The 20,043-nt window shown below is 44.9% G+C and overlaps 1 protein-coding gene across 1 annotated transcript; it reads right to left on the bottom strand.

Moving 5' to 3' along the window:
• Positions 1-3,603: 3,603 nt before the first annotated feature.
• On the bottom strand, positions 3,604-17,276 carry LOC134609235 (uncharacterized). The gene is made up of 4 exons (XM_063452854.1): positions 17,213-17,276; positions 11,682-11,884; positions 10,509-10,618; positions 3,604-7,854 (listed from the first exon to the last, which is right to left on the bottom strand). Exons 2-4 carry the CDS (start codon positions 11,866-11,868, stop codon positions 4,789-4,791), a joined length of 3,363 nt encoding a protein of 1,120 aa, XP_063308924.1. The 5' UTR covers positions 11,869-11,884; positions 17,213-17,276; the 3' UTR covers positions 3,604-4,788.
• Positions 17,277-20,043: the final 2,767 nt, after the last annotated feature.

The following is a 20,043-nucleotide window of genomic DNA, read 5'->3' as shown; positions in this document are numbered from 1 at the left end:
ATTTCAGCTACTTATTTTGCCGAACACCGCTGCTACCTCTTCAGGTCCTCGTTCATACGGTGGAAAACACACGAATGCCGGAGATACTACCTCATTCGTGCGTGGATGTATGCAAAAGTGACCGACCCCAGATAGCTACAGTATGGAACTTGTAGTCGGCTACAAACACGCGAACAGCTGGTGAAAGCCAAACTTCAGTCGACGTTTTTGAGAACTGTGTTCGTGGGATCGGAGCGCTATTCGCCTAGAATATGCACTCAGATCCAAGCTATCTGGGGATATGTGGGACTTAAAGGTTATGTTCGGTTAAATCTAAGTTATAGATTTTAATACAGTTTTGTAAGATATAAAAAGCACATGTTTCTCTCTGCCCAGAGATAATTAGGTTCTCTGCAACCACTTAAGTTAATTATCTCCAGGATAGAGAGGAGGGGTAAGTTAATTATCTCCAGGATAGAGAGGAGGGGTTACACTCTTCCTGTGGGTGTGTGTAATATTTGTAAAGTACAGTGATTGGTTCTGTATATTCTGTTTCAGTCTTCCACAAGGTCCCATGTGGGAGTGTCCTTGCTGGAAGACCATCATAAAAGGGCTGAGTTTTGCCATCAATAAAGACATTCGTTTTACCCCTTCATGAAGTCTCGACTCATGTTTGGGGGATTGGGAGCTATAATCACTACTTCACTCTTTCCAGCTTGGGAGACGCTACAAGGATCAGCGCTGCACGGATAGCAGGATCCTTTACAGCTGCACTCTCGGATTTCCTTAAAACGTAACTTTTATTGAAATATTTAAGAGAAGATCAACGTTTCATCCCCTCTTGTGGACTTTCATCAGGATCATGATGAAAGTCCACAAGAGGGACTGAAACATTGATCTTCTCTTAAATATTTCAATAAGAGTTAAGTTTTAAGGAAATCTGAGAGCGCAGCCAACTGTTTCGATTGCCTGGATACTGGAGCACTGGTGATGCACCCGGTCATACAACTTTGAAGCCTGAGTGCAAGGTACAACAGCTTTTATATATATTGTTTTTTTTGTTTTGTTTTTATACATTTCTTCTTCTAATTCAAAATATTAGTTCTTTTAGGGTAATTAAATTATACAGTAAAGCATATGCACATCCAGACACAGACAATCTTACTGATGCACACAAATAGGCTCATTGACAGACAATCTCAATGACACACACAGACAAGGTTACTGGCACACACACAAATTTAGTACAGACAAACTCTGATACACACACAAGCTTACTACAGACAAGCTCACTATCACACACACACTCTCCCTACAGACAAGTCCATTGACACACACATGCTCCCTACAGAAGAGCTCACTAACACACAGATTCACTACAGACAAGCTCACTGACACACACAAACTCACTAGCAGGCGCACACACACAGAGGCTCCCTCACTAGCAGATTCGCGCGCGCACACACACACACACACAGATGCTCGCTCGCCGACTCACTAGCAGATGCACACACACAAAGGCAGACAGTCACTGACACCGAGGCAAACATCCACACATAAAGAGACAGACAGACAGTCACACACACAGGCAGTCACACGCACGCAGACAGTCACACACACAGGCAGACAGTCACACACACACAGTCACACATACACGCAGACAGTCACACGCAGACAGTCACACACATGCAGACAGTCGCACACACAGTCACACACACACACAGGCAGTCACACACTGACACACTGACCTGCTTCTTACCTCCACATCCCTTGGAGCTCCTGGAGGCTGTTTGTTGGGGACTCCTTCCTGCTTCCCATGCTGCAGTCAGCCAGACCCCTGCTGCACGCTAAGCTCCGCCCCTGCCGAACGCTAAGCCCCGCCCCTGCCGCAATTTTTTTTTATGATCCCGGCCATGTGTGAGCTGTGCCGGCCGCCTGGCTCCCCCTGCTCCCATGGGACCTTGTGCGGCCGCACAGCTCACACATGGCCGGCCGGGATCACAGGAGCCTGATCACTGAATGGGGCTGTCAGCCCAGCCCCAGGTGCCGCGGCCCACCGGGAAATTTCCCGGTATCCCGGTGGGCCAGTCCGGCCCTGTTGCCTATCCCTGCTCTAGTCAGTGTATAAAGGCAGGTGTTTATAAATCGATCGCTGAGGATAGAGCGTTCTCAGAAAGGGAAAATAATGTTTAAATATCTGATGTGAGCTTGGCATTGTGTAACATCTCCCAGCCTGGCTACTCTCGTTCACTAAATTCCAGAACTGCTGCCCCCCCCCCCCCACACACACACACACACACACACAGACTGCCCCCACTCTCACACACAGACTACACCCCCTCTCACACACAGACTGCCCTCCCCTCTCAAACACAGACTGCTGTCCCTCCCCCCCCCCCCCCCCCACACACACACTGCACCTCACAGACACACTTCACAATGGCTGCAAATTAACTACAAACCAGGAAAAAATAAACTGCACAAACATCTTCCAAACAGGTGATTTATTTTACCTGATACAAAATATCAGCAGTTTCAAGGATACAAAACGTGAATGTGAGGAGGTAATTATCAATATACAGTGAGGCAAACAGGACAAAGTAATAATTAATCAAACAGTAAATTATTATCTGATTATATCCCATGAGAAATAAATGCACAACTAATACATACAGAAAAGCTGTTTCTCCATTTGGTCTGAAAATACAAGGTTATTATCTGGGCACGGTTTATGCACCGTCTGAGATGTAGTATTGGGAAACGCATTCTGTTTTTATTGTTTCTACATACACAGGGCAGTCCGAAGCTGGTTTACAGGTCGTTGCCTGGTGATTCGCAGAATTCGCTATGCCCGAACTCTGGAAACACCGTGCCCATTGGAAATTGATGTAAATATCTGCTACTGCAGACAATATCAGGAACACACGCTATTATATATAGAGGTTATATAGCTTGTGCAAACTAATTCTATGAATGATATTTCCAGAACCTGTATTGTGTATATATATATTCCCCATAATAAACAAATCACCAACTTGAATCTGTTCTATTATATGATTTGTAGATTTTCTTTTTAACTAGAAATGTATTGTAACTCAGTAACAGATGATCCCAGTAACAGAGCTGCCTACTTTTTAGAATCTAAGTGCACAAGAAATCCAGAGACAAATGGGGAACGGGTGAATAATAGGGTTAATAAAGTCTGTTATAGCTGTGATGCGTCCGGTAGGATCCTGTAGAGACAAGGGGGAGAGGATCACTCTATCTCCCAACACACTAATACCCTGGATAACAACTGCAGTGAGGATTGTAAATCCCATAATTCAAAGAGATTACATCATCCATGTGAAATACTTCCAGAGTAGATTCCAAAGAATTCCAGAGTAAAAACAAACTTAAATGGCCCAAATATGTTCCATTTTCAACCTAGCGTTGTCATATTGCCCCCCTCCTCCCTTCATTTATTATGCCTTACCCCCACAATGTAGATAAACAGCGGGGATAGCCTAAAGCTCCCCCTAGTGGATGGTGTGGAGGGTTTTTTAACCCCTTAATGACCAAACTTCTGGAAAAAAAGGGAATCATGACATGTCACACATGTCATGTGTCCTTAAGGGGTTAAGCAAGATCATTTATCCACCACAATCTCATACTGAGAATTTCCTGCCAATACGATTATTGCACAGCAAATAAAACATCCAACAATATCAAAAAATTTAATGCTGGCTCTAATGCTTTGTGTAATGAGCAGGCTGAGATTTTATCTTAAACAATATAACATTGGCCTTTAGTTATAATAGTTCCATAATGTAAGCTATAATAAGATATATTTTACAGAAAACTGTACAAACTCTCCATAACACAACGTGTGTGGCCTCATTTTGATAAAAATATTACGAGACTGGCATGGACAAAATGACAAAAAGTTGATCTTCCAGAACCCATGTTGGACAAGATTCCAAGGCGACAGTCTATGTTTGGTTGGAGGACATGGGGTCGGAATGGGTAAGGAGCTCTGCGCAGAGACATCACTCTGTTGTAAATGCCAGTAGAAATACATTTTGACTCAGTAAGTCCACAACTCTCTAATCGCTATTGCCTCCAAACGTGGGCTCTGGAAGAAGCCCGCACTCCTCCTGAAACACACTTACACTGGATTTAGAAGTGAGGCACTAACTAGTACAACATCCTCTGTTTGGGCCTGCTTACACACTCAGAAGATTAGTATATAGAAAATGGTAACATACTATGTGCACACGATAATGTATATTATATTATATGACGTTGAAATTGTAGAGAAATGAGAGGAAGATTTCATATTTTAGGCCAAAATAGTGCAGCTAAAACATTAGCTATGTTATAGAATAATGTTATAGTTATTTTGGGGGGGGTTGCATTTCCCAGAATTCTTTGTGAATACATCTCTAAAAATTATGTTCACCATCCTGTGAATTGATGAAAATATGTGAAAGAACAGATATTTTACAGGTGAAAAATGCAAGTATAGTAGATTAAACCCAGAGCGTTTCTGTACCAAAAGGCATCCGGTCCATACTAGACAAGCTGTACAGCCGGCTCGCACAGCACCTAAACCGTACATTAAGTTCCAGCCTCGTAGAACTGGAAAATCGCCACCACAACTGAGCCACAGAGCCAAGTACCAGAGAAACAAATTATAGCAAAATATGCATTCATCTGAAAAGGTGCTGAGTGTACTGGGTAACAACTAACTCCAGGAAGAGTGTTCCATAAAAATAATCCAAATGCACATAACGTAATCTCTTTCCACCTTCATCCCCAGAGACAATCTCATTTCCTTCCATTTGGGTTTTGGTTAGACCGTGTAGGGCTGGGGTTCAGTTTCGTGGTAGGTGTCATCGTTTTGTTTGTTGACCCAATTGCTGCGCTTCTTCTCCGTGACTCAGACGTGTCGGGTGTATGGACTCTTTGTTTCGTAGACACTCGGTGATTGAGGGGAGGACTCTGTTTAGTAGAATATGAGGAAATTCCGAGTACAAGGGATGCATGATGATCATCCATGGTCACTGTTTCTACACTACTTGTTTTGTTTAACTGACGCATTTCACTCTCCTTTTCTTTCACTTTTTCTGCACTCTTTTCATGCCGTATCCCACTAATTTCACTTTGAGAAACTTTTTCCTTTTCCTTTAGTCTTTCCACCCTCTTCTTTTGGGTTGCCCCACGCATTTCACTCTGAGATATTTCCTTTTCTTTTTCCATCTTACACTCTTGGGTTAATCTACCACTCTTACTGTGGGGGACATTTTCTTTCACTTTTTCTACTCTCCTTTCTTGGTTTTCCCTTTTGTAGATGATTTCCGTTTTTTTCCAGTGTTGCATAAACACCGAGATGGAATCCGATGGCCCAATCAGATGTACATGATCTTCATATACTGTTCTCATAATTTTTGCAGTCTTTACGCAGTGTGATATTTCTTCAATAATTTTGTCTCTCAGTCGTGGTGAATATTCCTTAATATAAATATCCACAGTACGCAGACATTTTTCATACTGACCAAACAACAATGATAAATTACTGGCAGTTTCTTCTATGTTATTTGAAGAATTTGAGTCTGTAACACTTAATATAACATTGCTAAATTCTCCACAATCCTGTGTTTCAATTTGAATAGATCCAAGAACAGAAAATAGGACATCTTTATCAAAACGTTGGATGTACTTCAATATAGTGGTGTCCACTGGAAAGCTTCTAGAAAGTCTGTTGGTAGAAGAAACATTTCCTAACTTGGTCCGGTTTGAACGTACACCGCATGAAGTAGCTGATGTGGAGCCATAATCAGGTTCTGGAGAAAGGTCTCTTTGCAACGTCGCTATCTTTCTGCTAAGTTCTGACTTTACATTGGGAGAAGGGTGATGGTGAGTCACTGTTTCTTCACCCTTCTCTTGTTTTACCCCACGGATTTCACTCGGAGAGGCTCGTCCCTTTTCTTTAACTTTTTCTTGTTGTGTTTTATTTTGAGAGACTTTTTGTTTTTCTAAACTTGTTTCTTTGTTCACCCTACACATTTCACTTCGATAATCTTTTACCCTTTCTTTCCAGTATTGCATAAATCCTAAGATGCAATTTGATGGTCCAAGCAGATGTACACGGCCTTCACATTCTGTTACCATAATTTTTGTATTCTTTGCGCAGTGGGATATTTCTTCAAAAATGTTCTCTCTGTCTTCCAGTATATATTCCGTTAGATGAATATCCGCAGTCCGCAGACTGTTTTCATATTTTCCAAGCATTGATGATAAATAAGTCATAGCTTTTTCTAAGTCCTTTGAAGAATTTGAGTCCGTAACGCTTAATATAACATTGCTAAATTCTTCACAATCCTGTATTTCCATTTTAACAGGTCCATTCCTATGAAGAAGCTCATCTTTTTCAAAACATTGTACATACTTTAATGTAGTGGTGTCCACTGGAAAACTCCTAGAGAGTTTTCTGGGAGAAGAAACACAAGAAATAGCTGAGCTGGAGCCATAATCCGTTTCTGGATTATGGTCACTGTGAGATTTGTCGGTCTGGCTGGTAAATTTGTGTAATTCTGGCTGTACATCAGGAGTAGAAGGGTAATATTGGATCACTTTTTCTACTCTGCTATTTTGTTTTTCCCAACGCATTTTACTTTCAGAGAGTTCTTTTATTTCTTTGCAGTGACGTGTAAGCTCTAAGATGGCATGTGATGGCCCAATCAGACCAATGTGGTCTTCATTGTTTTCTGCCAAAATTTCTTTTGTCTTTGTCAAATGTGATATTTTTTCAATAATGTTATTTCTCAGTTGAGATGAATATTCAGAAAGATAAATGTTTGCAGTATCAAGACTCTTTCGATATTCTTCCATTAGACATAATAAAAAGCTGATGCTTGATTCTAGATATCTTAAATATTTTGAGTCAGTAATACTAAATATAACTTTGCAGATTTCTGAGCACTTTTCTATTTCCAACTTTATGGGCCCATCAGCAGGAAAGCTTTTAAAGAATTTTCCAAAACACATAATGTACATCAGCAGAGTGGAGTCCACTGAAACAAGTTTAGAATATATTTTGGGAGCAGGAACATTTCCAATTGTCAGACTGGAAGATATGCCAACGGGAGTAGTTGCTGTGGAGTCATTATCAGTTTCGAGAAAAAAGTCACCCTTAGATTTCCCACTGGTAAATTTGGGCAATTTTGAGTTGACATCGATTAATGACCTTGAGTCATCAGTAATTTTTGACGTGGGGTCACTGGGTACATTTTTTGACAGGGCATTGCATGTTCCTGAGTTTGAGTCACTTGTCAGATGTGAGGAGGAGTTCTTGGAAGGTTTATATGATAAGGAATAATCGGGTCTTCTGTCATGATCGCTAGTTGATAAAGTGCTTCTTTCATCGAGCTGGCTATTAGAATGGCTACTATCTTTTTGAGGTGAATATCGTTCACTGGTCGATGAAGACACAGCAAGTTTGCGGCTGGAAAATGACTCTGACACACTATCCTGAATCATCTTTGTTTTGAAAACGGCATTTACCGTACCGGCGCTATTACCAGCACCAGCTGGTCCCCGCTCGCATGTTCCAGAGATCACACTGTCTCCAGCCTTGTCCTTCACACGTGATGTCCGCTTAGTAATGGGTGTGTGAAGCTCTGTTTGCTGGTCACTAATGGAGGGTTTACTGAGATTCAATGCATTATAAAGGTCTGTCCTGAATCTTCTCAGCTCCTGAAAGTCCCCTTCGATGTCAATCCTGCATTGTGACTTTTTGGTTAGTTCAAATTTATATTTCCTCAGTAGTTCCTCTACCGCCTTCCTGTTCCTGAAATATTTCAAGTCTAGGGTTGTTCTTATAGGCATGGAAAACTGAAAAACAAAGAGTTTTTTTAAATGGACAGAAATTATAAACATTCAGTATTAAATAAAACTTACAATGTTTAGAATACTGTGATGTTTTCTGATGAAGATATAGGTCTATGGTGCATGTATTAGAAGAAGATAATACACAACTCCATTTCTCCCATCAGGCACTGCTGCACGAGAGGGACACTCCCACTGAAATACACCGTTAAGTGGATTATCCCTCCGTGCAGCAGAACCGGCAATTCACATGAAAATCTATAACTTCAATAATATTCACTTTATTTGTACGAACGGACGTTTGGTAGATAGCTGGGGTCTGAGTGCACATTTCGTGAGAGTATGGCTCAGATCCCAGCTAAAACAACCGAACGCCGCACGAAATACACTTTATTACTAAAATCGTCTGAAAGTACCGAACACCGATGGGGAACCACAATAGGGGAAGACCGGAGCTCCCGAACGGCCTGGTAGTACAGCGGTGTTCGTGCCGTCGAGTAGCCGTTTTCAGTTCCAGGCACTCAACGACAAAACACCGCTGGGGAGACAAAGGATCCAAGATGGTTGACCGCCGCGTGGTCGGTAGTCGAACGACGGCCACCCAGGAAAGCACTTAACTACCGATTGCAACAATGTTGCAATCTGTTAATTGGTGCCACACGACCCTCAGTGTGTGGGCTTGGGTTCGGTACTTAATTCGTTTCACGAACAGCCGGTAAAGTTGCTGTTCGTGAAACATCCATGTAAATGCTAGCAGCTTTCGGCTGCCAGCATACGAATGCTATAGGAATACAGTTAATCATACGGTTCAATACAGAAAGCAAATTACATTTAAACACAATATGGCAGCAGTGTGTAGGACAACCTTTAGAGACACAGTTCTATCATCTGAAGTGGCTAGGTTTTGCCAGAACGTATATGCCAAAAAAGAGCAAAAATACAATGTATATTGAGTAGGCCAGTTTATCACAAGTGGTGTCTTTTATTAGGTAATAAGGTGTATAATATTTTTGGGGTGTCTTTATAAGGTAATAAGGTGTATAATGTTTTTGGGGTGTATTTTATTAGGTAATAAGGTGTATAATGTTTTTGGGGTGTATTTTATTAGGTAATAAGCTGTATAATATTTTGGAGGTGTCTTTTATTAGGTAATAAGGTGTATAATGTTTTTTTCAGTGTATTTTATTAGGTAATAAGCTGTATAATATTTTTCGGTGAATTTTATTAGGTAATAAGGTGTATAATGTTTTTGGGGTGTCTTTTATTTGGTAATAAGGTGTATCATATTTTTAGGTGAATTTTATTAGGTAATAAGGTGTATAATATTTTTTGGTGACTTTTATTAGGTTATAAGGTGTATAATATTTTTCAGTGTATTATGTTAGGTGATAAGGTATATAATATATTTCGGTGTATTTTATTAGATAATAAGGTGTATAATATTTTTGGGCTGTCTTTTATTAAGTAATATGGTGTAAAATATTTTTTGTTTGTATTTTGTGTATAATATTAACAAACATTTACAAGCAATACCAGCTATATTATCTCAGCGCAATATATCTCTGCTTCTGCAGACCCACAGAGCCTAGATGCCGATCCTGATGCTCACTCTTGTTCTGGACCGGCTAATGACGCCCAAGTGACGTTGCTAAAGGTAGAGTTACACCTCTAGCAGCAAAGGGGTTAATTTCCACATGTGCAAGGTTTCAAAGTATGTACAGACTCCAGATACAATGACCACTTAAAATCACTGAAGTGGTCATGGTACTTAGAGTAATCCTTTAAGTATACCCCTGGGCCACCATACCTGATGACATATCACTTTGGGGGTTATCTGCAAAATATGCTCAGACTCCAAATTCCTCAGTAATGCTTCTTACCTTTGTGTCACTTTACCCCACTCCCTCTAGCATGTCAGCTCATTGAGCAACGTCCTCAACCCCTCTGTTCCTGTGCGTATAACTTGTCTGGTTACAAATACGTGTTTGTTAGTCTACCCGTTGTACATCGCTGCGGAACTTGTTGGCGCTATATAAATAATAATAGAGGATTAATAGATGTTATCTAGCCTAGGGGCAGTCCCTTGATACTGGTGTTTTTGTAATTATGTATATATTGTTTTACTGTATTGGGGTTATGATGTGTTTTTTTTATTTGGTCGTGGTTTTTGACTGAAGAAAGAAAAAACATGATGCTTCACAGTCTAATGAATTGGTGTATGCGCGTCTGGTCTATTTTACTTATATTAAGCCTTACTGTCATATGACTTCAGTTTGGAATTCTAATTTATATTCATCTTCAACACTTTTATCACTCACTCAGTTTTGGTTTAACCCCTTAAGGACACATGACATGTGTGATATGTCATGATTGCCTTTTATTCCAGAAGTTTGGTCCTTAAGGGGTTAAAGAACGCAGTCCTATTATGTTTTATTCAATTCTGAATGCTGCTACAGACACATTGAGAAAGGAGGACTAACACCAATAGTCATAGCATCCACGGACCCAGGATTACTTCCCTAACATCTAGACATCATATCGCATGTGATACTGTGATAGCTTGTTTAACCCCTTAAGGACACATGACATGTGTGACATGTCATGATTCCCTTTTATTCCAGAAGTTTGGTCCTTAAGGGGTTAAATAGCGGCACACTTACCTGGATGCTCTGGGACGCAGCGATCTGACTCTGGGGACGTATCACCTCCAACTGGAAGGTACGGCTGTCCATATGTATATTGTGTTTCTTTCCCAAGACCGCTGCTGCCACTGAGGATCGCAAAAACAAAGATTAAATGGCAATCCACTACTATTACCATTTATCTATATGGGAGCAACAGATTCACGTGGCGACTTAAAAGAACTCCTGGAAACATTACACTAACGAGTAAATCACTGAAAATCACCTATACATTTTTTTTAATTAAACTTTTTTTAATGAGCTGCTCCATTTTTTAAATGTGTAGTATAGATTTAGCATCTGGTTCCTGCTATACAAGAAAAGAGGTGGTGTTATGTGCTGTTACTGAGCCAGTTTTAGGCTCTATACGTGTGTGTTTATTTTATCTGTACTGAAGTATTACTCCCAGTGTGTGCTATGGTACCCTAGGAGTTCGATAAGAAACAATACAAGAGGAATTCCGATACCTGGGCCATACCTGGGCCATACCGGGTCCATACCTGGGCCATACCTGGGCCATACCTGGGCCATACCTGGGCCATGCACTGCTACCAAGAAGGCAGGAATCATTTACATGGACCTACACAGACTTCCTAGCTCTGGTCTAAGTGAGTGTTCCATTGTAATTATTTTATTTCACTGGTTTTATCGGTTTTTACACTATATTATATATTTCTTTATTTTTTAAGATACATATTATCATCTGCAAATCAGAGATTTATATTCAAACAATTCTCGTATTAGGTATTATTTCTGTATATAGATCACATTCACTGGTATTTATGAAATAAGCCCTCCACTGTTTTCATGCTGTTTCCACTTACAGGGTTATTCACTAAGGTGAGAATTCATAGTGAATTCAAATTAAGGCCAAAGTAGCAGATACAGAAACATTCTCTGAGCCGGCTATGCTTTCAGTTCTGCTGCTTTGGCCTTACATGTGAAATTCCCTTTAAATGCCCCCTTTAGCAAATAACCTTCTTAGTTGGAATTTTATGAAAAACATGTTTACACACCAGTGGAGGTGCTGGATCTATGTCTGAGGGAACTGGGAGTAGCAGTCCGGGCTCGAATGCCTGCTTTCAATGGAAATAATGGGTTTAATGAGCCCTGTACATTATTTAAAGTCTACGAATTATAAGAAGTCATTACCTGTCTCATCCCTGAAGGTGAGAAGGGCCACGCCATGTTCTCTCACAGGATATTCCAGACACACTATCTTCCCCCCACCATTACGTTCCTCCTGGAAATGGAGGAAAACCTTTTTTTTCACATAATCCTCATCGTCCGGGTGTTTGGGGAGCCCACGTACTTCCACCACTGTCTGATCCACGCTCATAGTGACACACAGGGACCTGTAGCAATCAAACAGGACAGGCTCACTGCTCACTAACAATCTACACCATAGTGCTCATTATCGTTTCTCCATCCCATTATCCCGTATTGTTACTTAATCAACTATCCCAACCATCCTTCAGAGTCACCTCCATTCTCCCCCTTCACGCTCTCCCTCCATTCTCCCCTTCACGCTCTCCCTCCATTCTCCCCTTCACGCTCTCCCTCCATTCTCCCCCATTCACGCTCTACCTCCATTCTCCCCTTCACGCTCTCCCTCCATTCTCCCCTTCACGCTCTCCCTCCATTCTCCCCCTTCACGCTCTCCCTCCATTCTCCCCTTCACGCTCTCCCTCCATTCTCCCCTTCACGCTCTCCCTCCATTCTCCCCTTCACGCTCTCCCTCCATTCTCCCCTTCACGCTCTCCCTCCATTCTCCCCTTCACGCTCTCCCTCCATTCTCCCCTTCACGCTCTCCCTCCATTCTCCCCTTCACGCTCTCCCTCCATTCTCCCCTTCACGCTCTCCCTCCATTCTCCCCTTCACGCTCTCCCTCCATTCTCCCCCTTCACGCTCTCCCTCCATTCTCCCCCTTCACGCTCTCCCTCCATTCTCCCCCTTCGCGCTCTCCCTCCATTCTCCCCTTTCGCGCTCTCCCTCCATTCTCCCCCTTCACGCTCTCCCTCCATTCTCCCCCTTCACGCTCTCCCTCCATTCTCCCCTTTCGCGCTCTCCCTCCATTCTCCCCCTTCACGCTCTCCCTCCATTCTCCCCCTTCGCGCTCTCCCTCCATTCTCCCCTTTTGCGCTCTCCCTCCATTCTCCCCCTTCACGCTCTCCCTCCATTCTCCCCTTCACGCTCTCCCTCCATTCTCCCCTTCACGCTCTCCCTCCATTCTCTCCCTTAACGCTCTCCCTCCATTCTCTCCCTTAACGCTCTCCCTCCATTCTCCACTTCACACTCAGCCTTCAATCTCCCCTTCACGCTCTCCCTCCATTCTCCCCCTTCACGCTCTCCCTCAATTCTCCCCTTCACGCTCTCCCTCCATTCTCCCCCTTCACGCTCTCCCTCCATTCTCCCCTTCACGCTCTCCCTCCATTCTCCATTCTCCCCCTTCACGCTCTCCCTCCATTCTCCCCTTCACACTCTCCCTCCATTCTCCCCTTCACGCTCTCCCTCCATTCTCCCCTTCACGCTCTCCCTCCATTCTCTCCCTTCACGCTCTCCCTCCATTCTCTCCCTCCATTCTCCCACTTCACGCTCTCCCTCAATTCTCCCCTTCACGCTCTCCCTCCATTCTCCCCCTTCACGCTCTCCCTCCATTCTCCCCTTCACGCTCTCCCTCCATTCTCCCCTTCACGCTCTCCCTCCATTCTCCCCTTCGCGCTCTCCCTCCATTCTCCCCTTCGCGCTCTCCCTCCATTCTCCCCTTCGCACTCTCCCTCCATTCTCCCCCTTCGCGCTCTCCCTCCATTCTCCTCCTTTGTGCTCTGTCAACATTCCACAATACACGGTTTATTGAACAGACCTTTATGGGGTTTGTAGCAGAACCCCTTTTTGGCTGTCCCATCTGTAACAGATCCCCCTGTTTTGCATTTGATCTGCAATCTATGTTGCATCAGCCACTTACCATGTTACCTGGGTACCTCTACCCTTTGTTTTATTGCCATCATCCACCTTGCCTTGCACTTAATGACAAAAACAGTTTCTGGCCCTATAATTGTGTTGTGCAAAGAATGGGTGCGTTTGATATGGCACTTCGGATACAGCCGAAGTGCCGAAGTAGTCGAAGTGGCCGCCATTAGACAATCGAACACGTGGCAGCTGCCATTTTAATGCAGTCTAACACGGTCAGTTGTGTGTGCCGTCAAATCCCTGCAACGGAGATCGGCCACACAACGAACGCCGCTGACCTGTACCTTCCCCTAACCTTCGACACTGCAGCGGGAGACTAAGTCCCGTTCGAAGATTCGAACACCGTTCGAATGGGACTTTGTCATCTTTTTCATGGGAAATAGACTGCCACTCGACTAACGACCACCGCAGAAGTTTAACCCTGTTCTACTTCAACACTTCGACAGAAGTCGAAGTGCGTTCGACTATTCGAACGCCGCCTTTGGGTGGGACTTTGTCAATTTTCAAGGCAGAAATAGACCGACCGCACAGCCTGAATCTGTGGAACTGTTTTGGGCATGCAAACAGGCGTGCGGTCGGTCCAAAGAGACTTTTTCAGTATCTCGGGAACCACTGAACCGATTTGTACAAATTTTTAATTTGTTGTTCCCCAAGTTGTGTGGTTCATAAAAATATAAGTTTTATTCCTGTGTGATACAAAATCATAAAGTTATAAGAGTGTATAAAAATGTCTAAGTTTTAGCTTGGAGATAATTGAGGAGATACAGTAAGAAACTCAATTATCTCCCAAGCAGAGGGGAGGGAATCTGTGGGATGTAACCGATATGTGATTGGTTAATGCCTAATTGCCTGTGGGCGTCTCCCTTGCAGGGGAGCACTGCATAAAAGCAGAGTCCCTGTCATTAAACATCAGTTCTACTCCTGATACTGTGTGTCATCCAGTGATTGGGAAAGGTGATGGGATATTATTGGATTGCATTGCTGACTGTGCTGGATATTCTCTGGGATTTATTACTTGTTCCTGCATCCTCTGGATATATTGGTGGAGTTAAGCTGTGAGAAATCAGCTCTCCGCTACAGGGTTTATTAAGATCCAAACCACAAAATTGAGTCTAAAGTAGCCGAGATTTTAGCCTCAGTTTCACAATTTGTTTGTAATTCTCTACAGTTCAGAGTTTTGCTGCAATTCAGTTTAATTTACTGTTCTGTTTACTGTACTGAATATCCCCAGCTTTGTAATAAGACGTATGAACACGTGAAGTGCGGACAGGCGGTGTCTCTCGTCTTTGTTTTCCGTTATTTACCCCCAGTGTGAGGTGGGATAGTATACTTTAACTGTGTACCCCCAGTGTGAGGTGGGATAGTATACTCTAAGCTGTGTACCCCCAGTGTGAGGTGGGATAGTATACTCTAAGCTGTGTATCCCCAGTGTGAGGTGGAATAGTATACTGTAAGCTGTGTACCCCCAGTGTAAGGGGAGATAGTATAGTGTAAGCTGTGTACCCCCAGTGTGAGGTGGGATAGTATACTCTAAGCTGTGTACCCCCAGTGTAAGGGGGGATAGTATACTGTAAGCTATGTACCCCCAATGTGAGGTTGGCTAGTATACTGTAAGCTGTGTACCCCCAGTGTGAGGTTCCGATAGTATACTGTAAGCTGTGTACCCCCAGTGTAAGGTGGGATAGTATACTGTAAGCTGTGTACCCCCAGTGTAAGGTGGGATAGTATACTGTAAGCTGTGTACCCCCAGTGTAAGGTGGGATAGTATACTGTAAGCTGTGTACCCCCAGTGTAAGGTGGGATAGTATACTGTAAGCTGTGTACCCCCAGTGTAAGGGGGGGATAGTATACTGTAAGCTGTGTACCCCCAGTGTGAGGTGGGATAGTATACTGTAAGCTGTGTACCCCCAGTGTAAGGGGGGATAGTATACTCTAAGCTGTGTACCCCCAGTGTGAGGGGGAATGGTATACTGTAAGCTGTGTACCCCCAGTGTAAGGGGGGATAGTATACTCTAAGCTGTGTACCCCCAGTGTGAGGGGGAATGGTATACTGTAAGCTGTGTACCCCCAGTGTAAGGGGGGGTCGTATACTCTAAGCTGTGTACCCCCAGTGTGAGGTGGGCTAGTATACTGTAAGCTGTGTACCCCCAGTGTAAGGGGGGATAGTATACTCTAAGCTGTGTACCCCCAGTGTGAGGTGGGATAGTATACTGTAAGCTGTGTACCCCCAGTGTAAGGGGGGATAGTATACTCTAAGCTGTGTACCCCCAGTGTAAGGGGGGATAGTATACTCTAAGCTGTGTACCCCCAGTGTAAGGGGGGATAGTATACTCTAAGCTGTGTACCCCCAGTGTAAGGGGGGATAGTATACTCTAAGCTGTGTACCCCCAGTGTAAGGGGGGATAGTATACTCTAAGCTGTGTACCCCCAGTGTAAGGGGGGATAGTATACTCTAAGCTGTGTACCCCCAGTGTAAGGGGGGATAGTATACTCTAAGCTGTGTACCCCCAGTGTAAGGGGGGATAGTATACTCTAAGCTGTGTACCCCCAGTGTAAGGGGGGATAGTATACTCTAAGCTGTGTACCCCCAGTGTAAGGGGGGATAGTATACTCTAAGCTGTGTACCCCCAGTGTAAGGGGGGATAGTATACTCTAAGCTGTGTACCCCCAGTGTAAGGGGGGATAGTATACTCTAAGCTGTGTACCCCCAGTGTAAGGGGGGATAGTATACTCTAAGCTGTGTACCCCCAGTGTAAGGGGGGATAGTATACTCTAAGCTGTGTACCCCCAGTGTAAGGGGGGATAGTATACTCTAAGCTGTGTACCCCCAGTGTAAGGGGGGATAGTATACTCTAAGCTGTGTACCCCCAGTGTAAGGGGGGATAGTATACTCTAAGCTGTGTACCCCCAGTGTAAGGGGGGATAGTATACTCTAAGCTGTGTACCCCCAGTGTAAGGGGGGATAGTATACTCTAAGCTGTGTACCCCCAGTGTAAGGGGGGATAGTATACTCTAAGCTGTGTACCCCCAGTGTAAGGGGGGATAGTATACTCTAAGCTGTGTACCCCCAGTGTAAGGGGGGATAGTATACTCTAAGCTGTGTACCCCCAGTGTAAGGGGGGATAGTATACTCTAAGCTGTGTACCCCCAGTGTAAGGGGGGATAGTATACTCTAAGCTGTGTACCCCCAGTGTAAGGGGGGATAGTATACTCTAAGCTGTGTACCCCCAGTGTAAGGGGGGATAGTATACTCTAAGCTGTGTACCCCCAGTGTGAGGGGGAATGGTATACTGTAAGCTGTGTACCCCCAGTGTAAGGGGGGATAGTATACTCTAAGCTGTGTACCCCCAGTGTAAGGGGGGATAGTATACTCTAAGCTGTGTACCCCCAGTGTAAGGGGGGATAGTATACTCTAAGCTGTGTACCCCCAGTGTAAGGGGGGATAGTATACTCTAAGCTGTGTACCCCCAGTGTAAGGGGGGATAGTATACTCTAAGCTGTGTACCCCCAGTGTAAGGGGGGATAGTATACTCTAAGCTGTGTACCCCCAGTGTAAGGGGGGATAGTATACTCTAAGCTGTGGCATGGGGTACTTTCTGGCCCTTTCTCTTAGTGGAGGTTTGGAACTAATTTTCTATAGTTTGTAAAATGTCTGCCAGTGAACCCCATAAACACAGATCCCACCCTCCCTGCACCCAGGATTGGGGTCCTACCTGTGGCCCTCAGCGGGGCTCCCCTGGACAGGAGGAGATTCTCGGACTGTAACGGAGACTTTGTTTCGTTTGTAGAATGAAATGAAAGTGAAAATAAAATCAGACTCCTCCTTCCCAGTAACTGCCAACTGCCTGGGGAGAGCTGTACAGAGCTCACTGATAGCTGGGCACAGAGTAAACTAATAGCTGGGCACAGAGCACACTGAGAGCTGGGCACAGAGCACACTGAGAGCTGGGCACAGAGCACACTGAGAGCTGGGCACAGAGCACACTGAGAGCTGGGCACAGAGCACACTGAGAGCTGGGCACAGAGCACACTGAGAGCTGGGCACAGAGCACACTGAGAGCTGGGTATAGAGCACACTGATAGCAGGGCACAGAGCACACTGAGAGCTGGGTATACAGCACACTGATAGCTGGGCATAGAGCACACTGAGAGCTGGGCACAGAGCACACTGAGAGCTGGGCACAGAGCACACTGAGAGCTGGGCACAGAGCACACTGAGAGCTGGGTATAGAGCACACTGAGAGCTGGGCACAGAGCACACTGAGAGCTGGGCACAGAGCACACTGATAGCTGGGTATAGAGCACACTGATAGCAGGGCACAGAGCACACTGAGAGCTGGGTATGCAGCACCCTGATAGCTGGGCACAGAGTAAACTAATAGCTGGGCACAGAGCACACTGACAGCAGGGCACAGAGCACACTGAGAGCTGGGCACAGAGCACACTGATAGCAGGGCACAGAGCACACTGATAGCTGGGCACAGAGCACACTGATAGCTGGGCACAGAGCACACTGACATCAGGGCACAGAGCACACTGATAGCTGGGCACAGAGCACACTGACAGCAGGGCACAGAGCACACTGACCGCAGGGCACAGAGCACACTGACAGCAGGACACAGAGCACACTGATAGCAGGGCACAGAGCACACTGATAGCTGGGCACAGAGCACATTGATAGCTGGGCACAGAGCACACTGATAGCTGGGTATAGAGCACACTGATAGCTGGGTATAGAGCACACTGATAGCTGGGTATAGAGCACACTGACAGCTGGATACAGAGCACACTGATAGCTGGGCACAGAGCACACTTATAGCTGGATACAGAGCACACTGAGAGCTGGGCACAGAGCACACTGATATCTGGGCACAGAGCACACTGATACCTGGTTACGGAGCACACTGATAGCGGGGCACAGAGCACACTGAAAGCTGGGTATAGAGCACACTGTTAGCTGGGAAGTACACTGATAGCAGGGCACAGAGCACACCGATAGCTGGGTGCAGAGCACACTACAAGCTGTACAGAGCACACTGATAGCTGGGCGCAGAGCACACATATAGCTGCCCACACACTGCCCCCCATACACACATACACAGCCCTACATACAGGGCCCCAATATAGTGCGTGGAAAATTACATAGTTGATGCAGAGTCTGGTTTTAATCCATAAAGGGCATAAATCACCTAACATTCCTAAATTGTTTGGAATAACGTGCTTTAAAACATCAGGTATGATGTTGTATCGATCAGGTAGTGTAAGGGTTACGCCCGCTTCACAGTGACAGACCAAACTCCCCGTTTAACGCACCGCAAACAGTCCATTTGCACAACCGCAAACAGTCCATTTGCACAAGGTTGGATACCAAGCTAGCCATGTCCCGTTCCTTGTCCTCACTGATGTCATTGAAGGTCTCTTCCTCCACCCAGCCACGTACAACACCAAGGGTCCCCAAAAGGTGACAACAAGCCCCCTGTATTTCTTTTTAAAATGTACACTACTGTTACACCAGATATGAGTTGCACTGGTGTGACACTGTGCCCTGGCAGGCCCTGAAACGCACACGAGTGAAGGAAACTGACTGCTATTATTTCACAGTCAAATTTCTATTTTTTTTTTAATGTACACTACTGTTACACCAGATATGAGTTGCACTGGTGTGGCACTGTGCCCTGGCAGGCCCTGAAATGCACACGTGTGAAGGAAACTGACTGCTATTATATTACAGTCAAAAAAGTTTTTTTTTTTTTTTAATGCAAGCTATTGTGACACCAGATATGAGTGGTGGCACTGGACAAGTGGGCACAGTATACGCTGTGAGCCTGACACACACGCTGGCAGACAGGCAACTGCAATTAGATTACAGAAAAAAAAAAGCAGACTGATGTTCTAGCCCTAAAAAGGGCTTTTTGGGGTGCTGTCCTTACAGCAGAGATCAGATGAGTCCTTCAGGACTGTAGTGGACACTGAATACACTAGCCTAGCTATCGATTTCCCTATTAAATCAGCAGCTACACTGTCCCTCCTCTCACTAAGAATGCAGCTTCCGGGGGGCGGGGCCTAGCTGTCATGGAGGAAAGACGCACTTCGTGTGAGCTCCCTCAATATCTCACTTTAAGCAGCTATCAACAAGCGAATTTCACCCCAGAAGGGGATGACCCAGCAATGTTGCTCCTACCTGACCGACCCGACATGCTTAATAGCGGTCAGCAACTCGACAGAGTCTTACTTACCTCCGCGTGGCAAGTGTGGCCTGGTGCTCACCGGGCGGGAGAGGCGGACGATCTCCCGATCCTGGGATGCCCAGGAGCAGCTACTTCCCGGCAGGAGCTCCGTTACCCCCTCCCCCCCCCCCCCCCCCGGACCGGTGCAGGTTATCCCGGTCCACCCCTGAGTGGCTGTCTGGAGCTAATGGACGCACAGAGCACAGCCGCCCAGGCTGACATACTCATCTGCGACTCTACCAATATGGCGGTAGCCGCGTGTCCTCCTGGTACCAGCAAAGCATGGCAGGATATTGAGTCTAAGCTGGACAGACTCT

Source organism: Pelobates fuscus, chromosome 4 (genome assembly GCF_036172605.1).
Source record: "Pelobates fuscus isolate aPelFus1 chromosome 4, aPelFus1.pri, whole genome shotgun sequence".
Lineage (NCBI taxonomy): Eukaryota > Metazoa > Chordata > Amphibia > Anura > Pelobatidae > Pelobates > Pelobates fuscus.
Note: the sequence above shows the minus strand (reverse complement) of the source record. Positions and strands in the feature narration are given on the sequence as shown.

Bases quoted from the DNA above. Each gene is read 5' to 3' on its own strand.
- LOC134609235 (XM_063452854.1), bottom strand. From the start codon at position 11,868: ATGAGCGTGGATCAGACAGTGGTGGAAGTACGTGGGCTCCCCAAACAC. The intron at 10,619-11,681 runs GTAATGACTTCT...TGCGATCCTCAG, and splicing joins CACCTTCAGGGATGAGACAG to TGGCAGCAGCGGTCTTGGGA. The intron at 7,855-10,508 runs GTAAGTGTGCCG...TTTGTTTTTCAG, and splicing joins CTGCGTCCCAGAGCATCCAG to TTTTCCATGCCTATAAGAAC.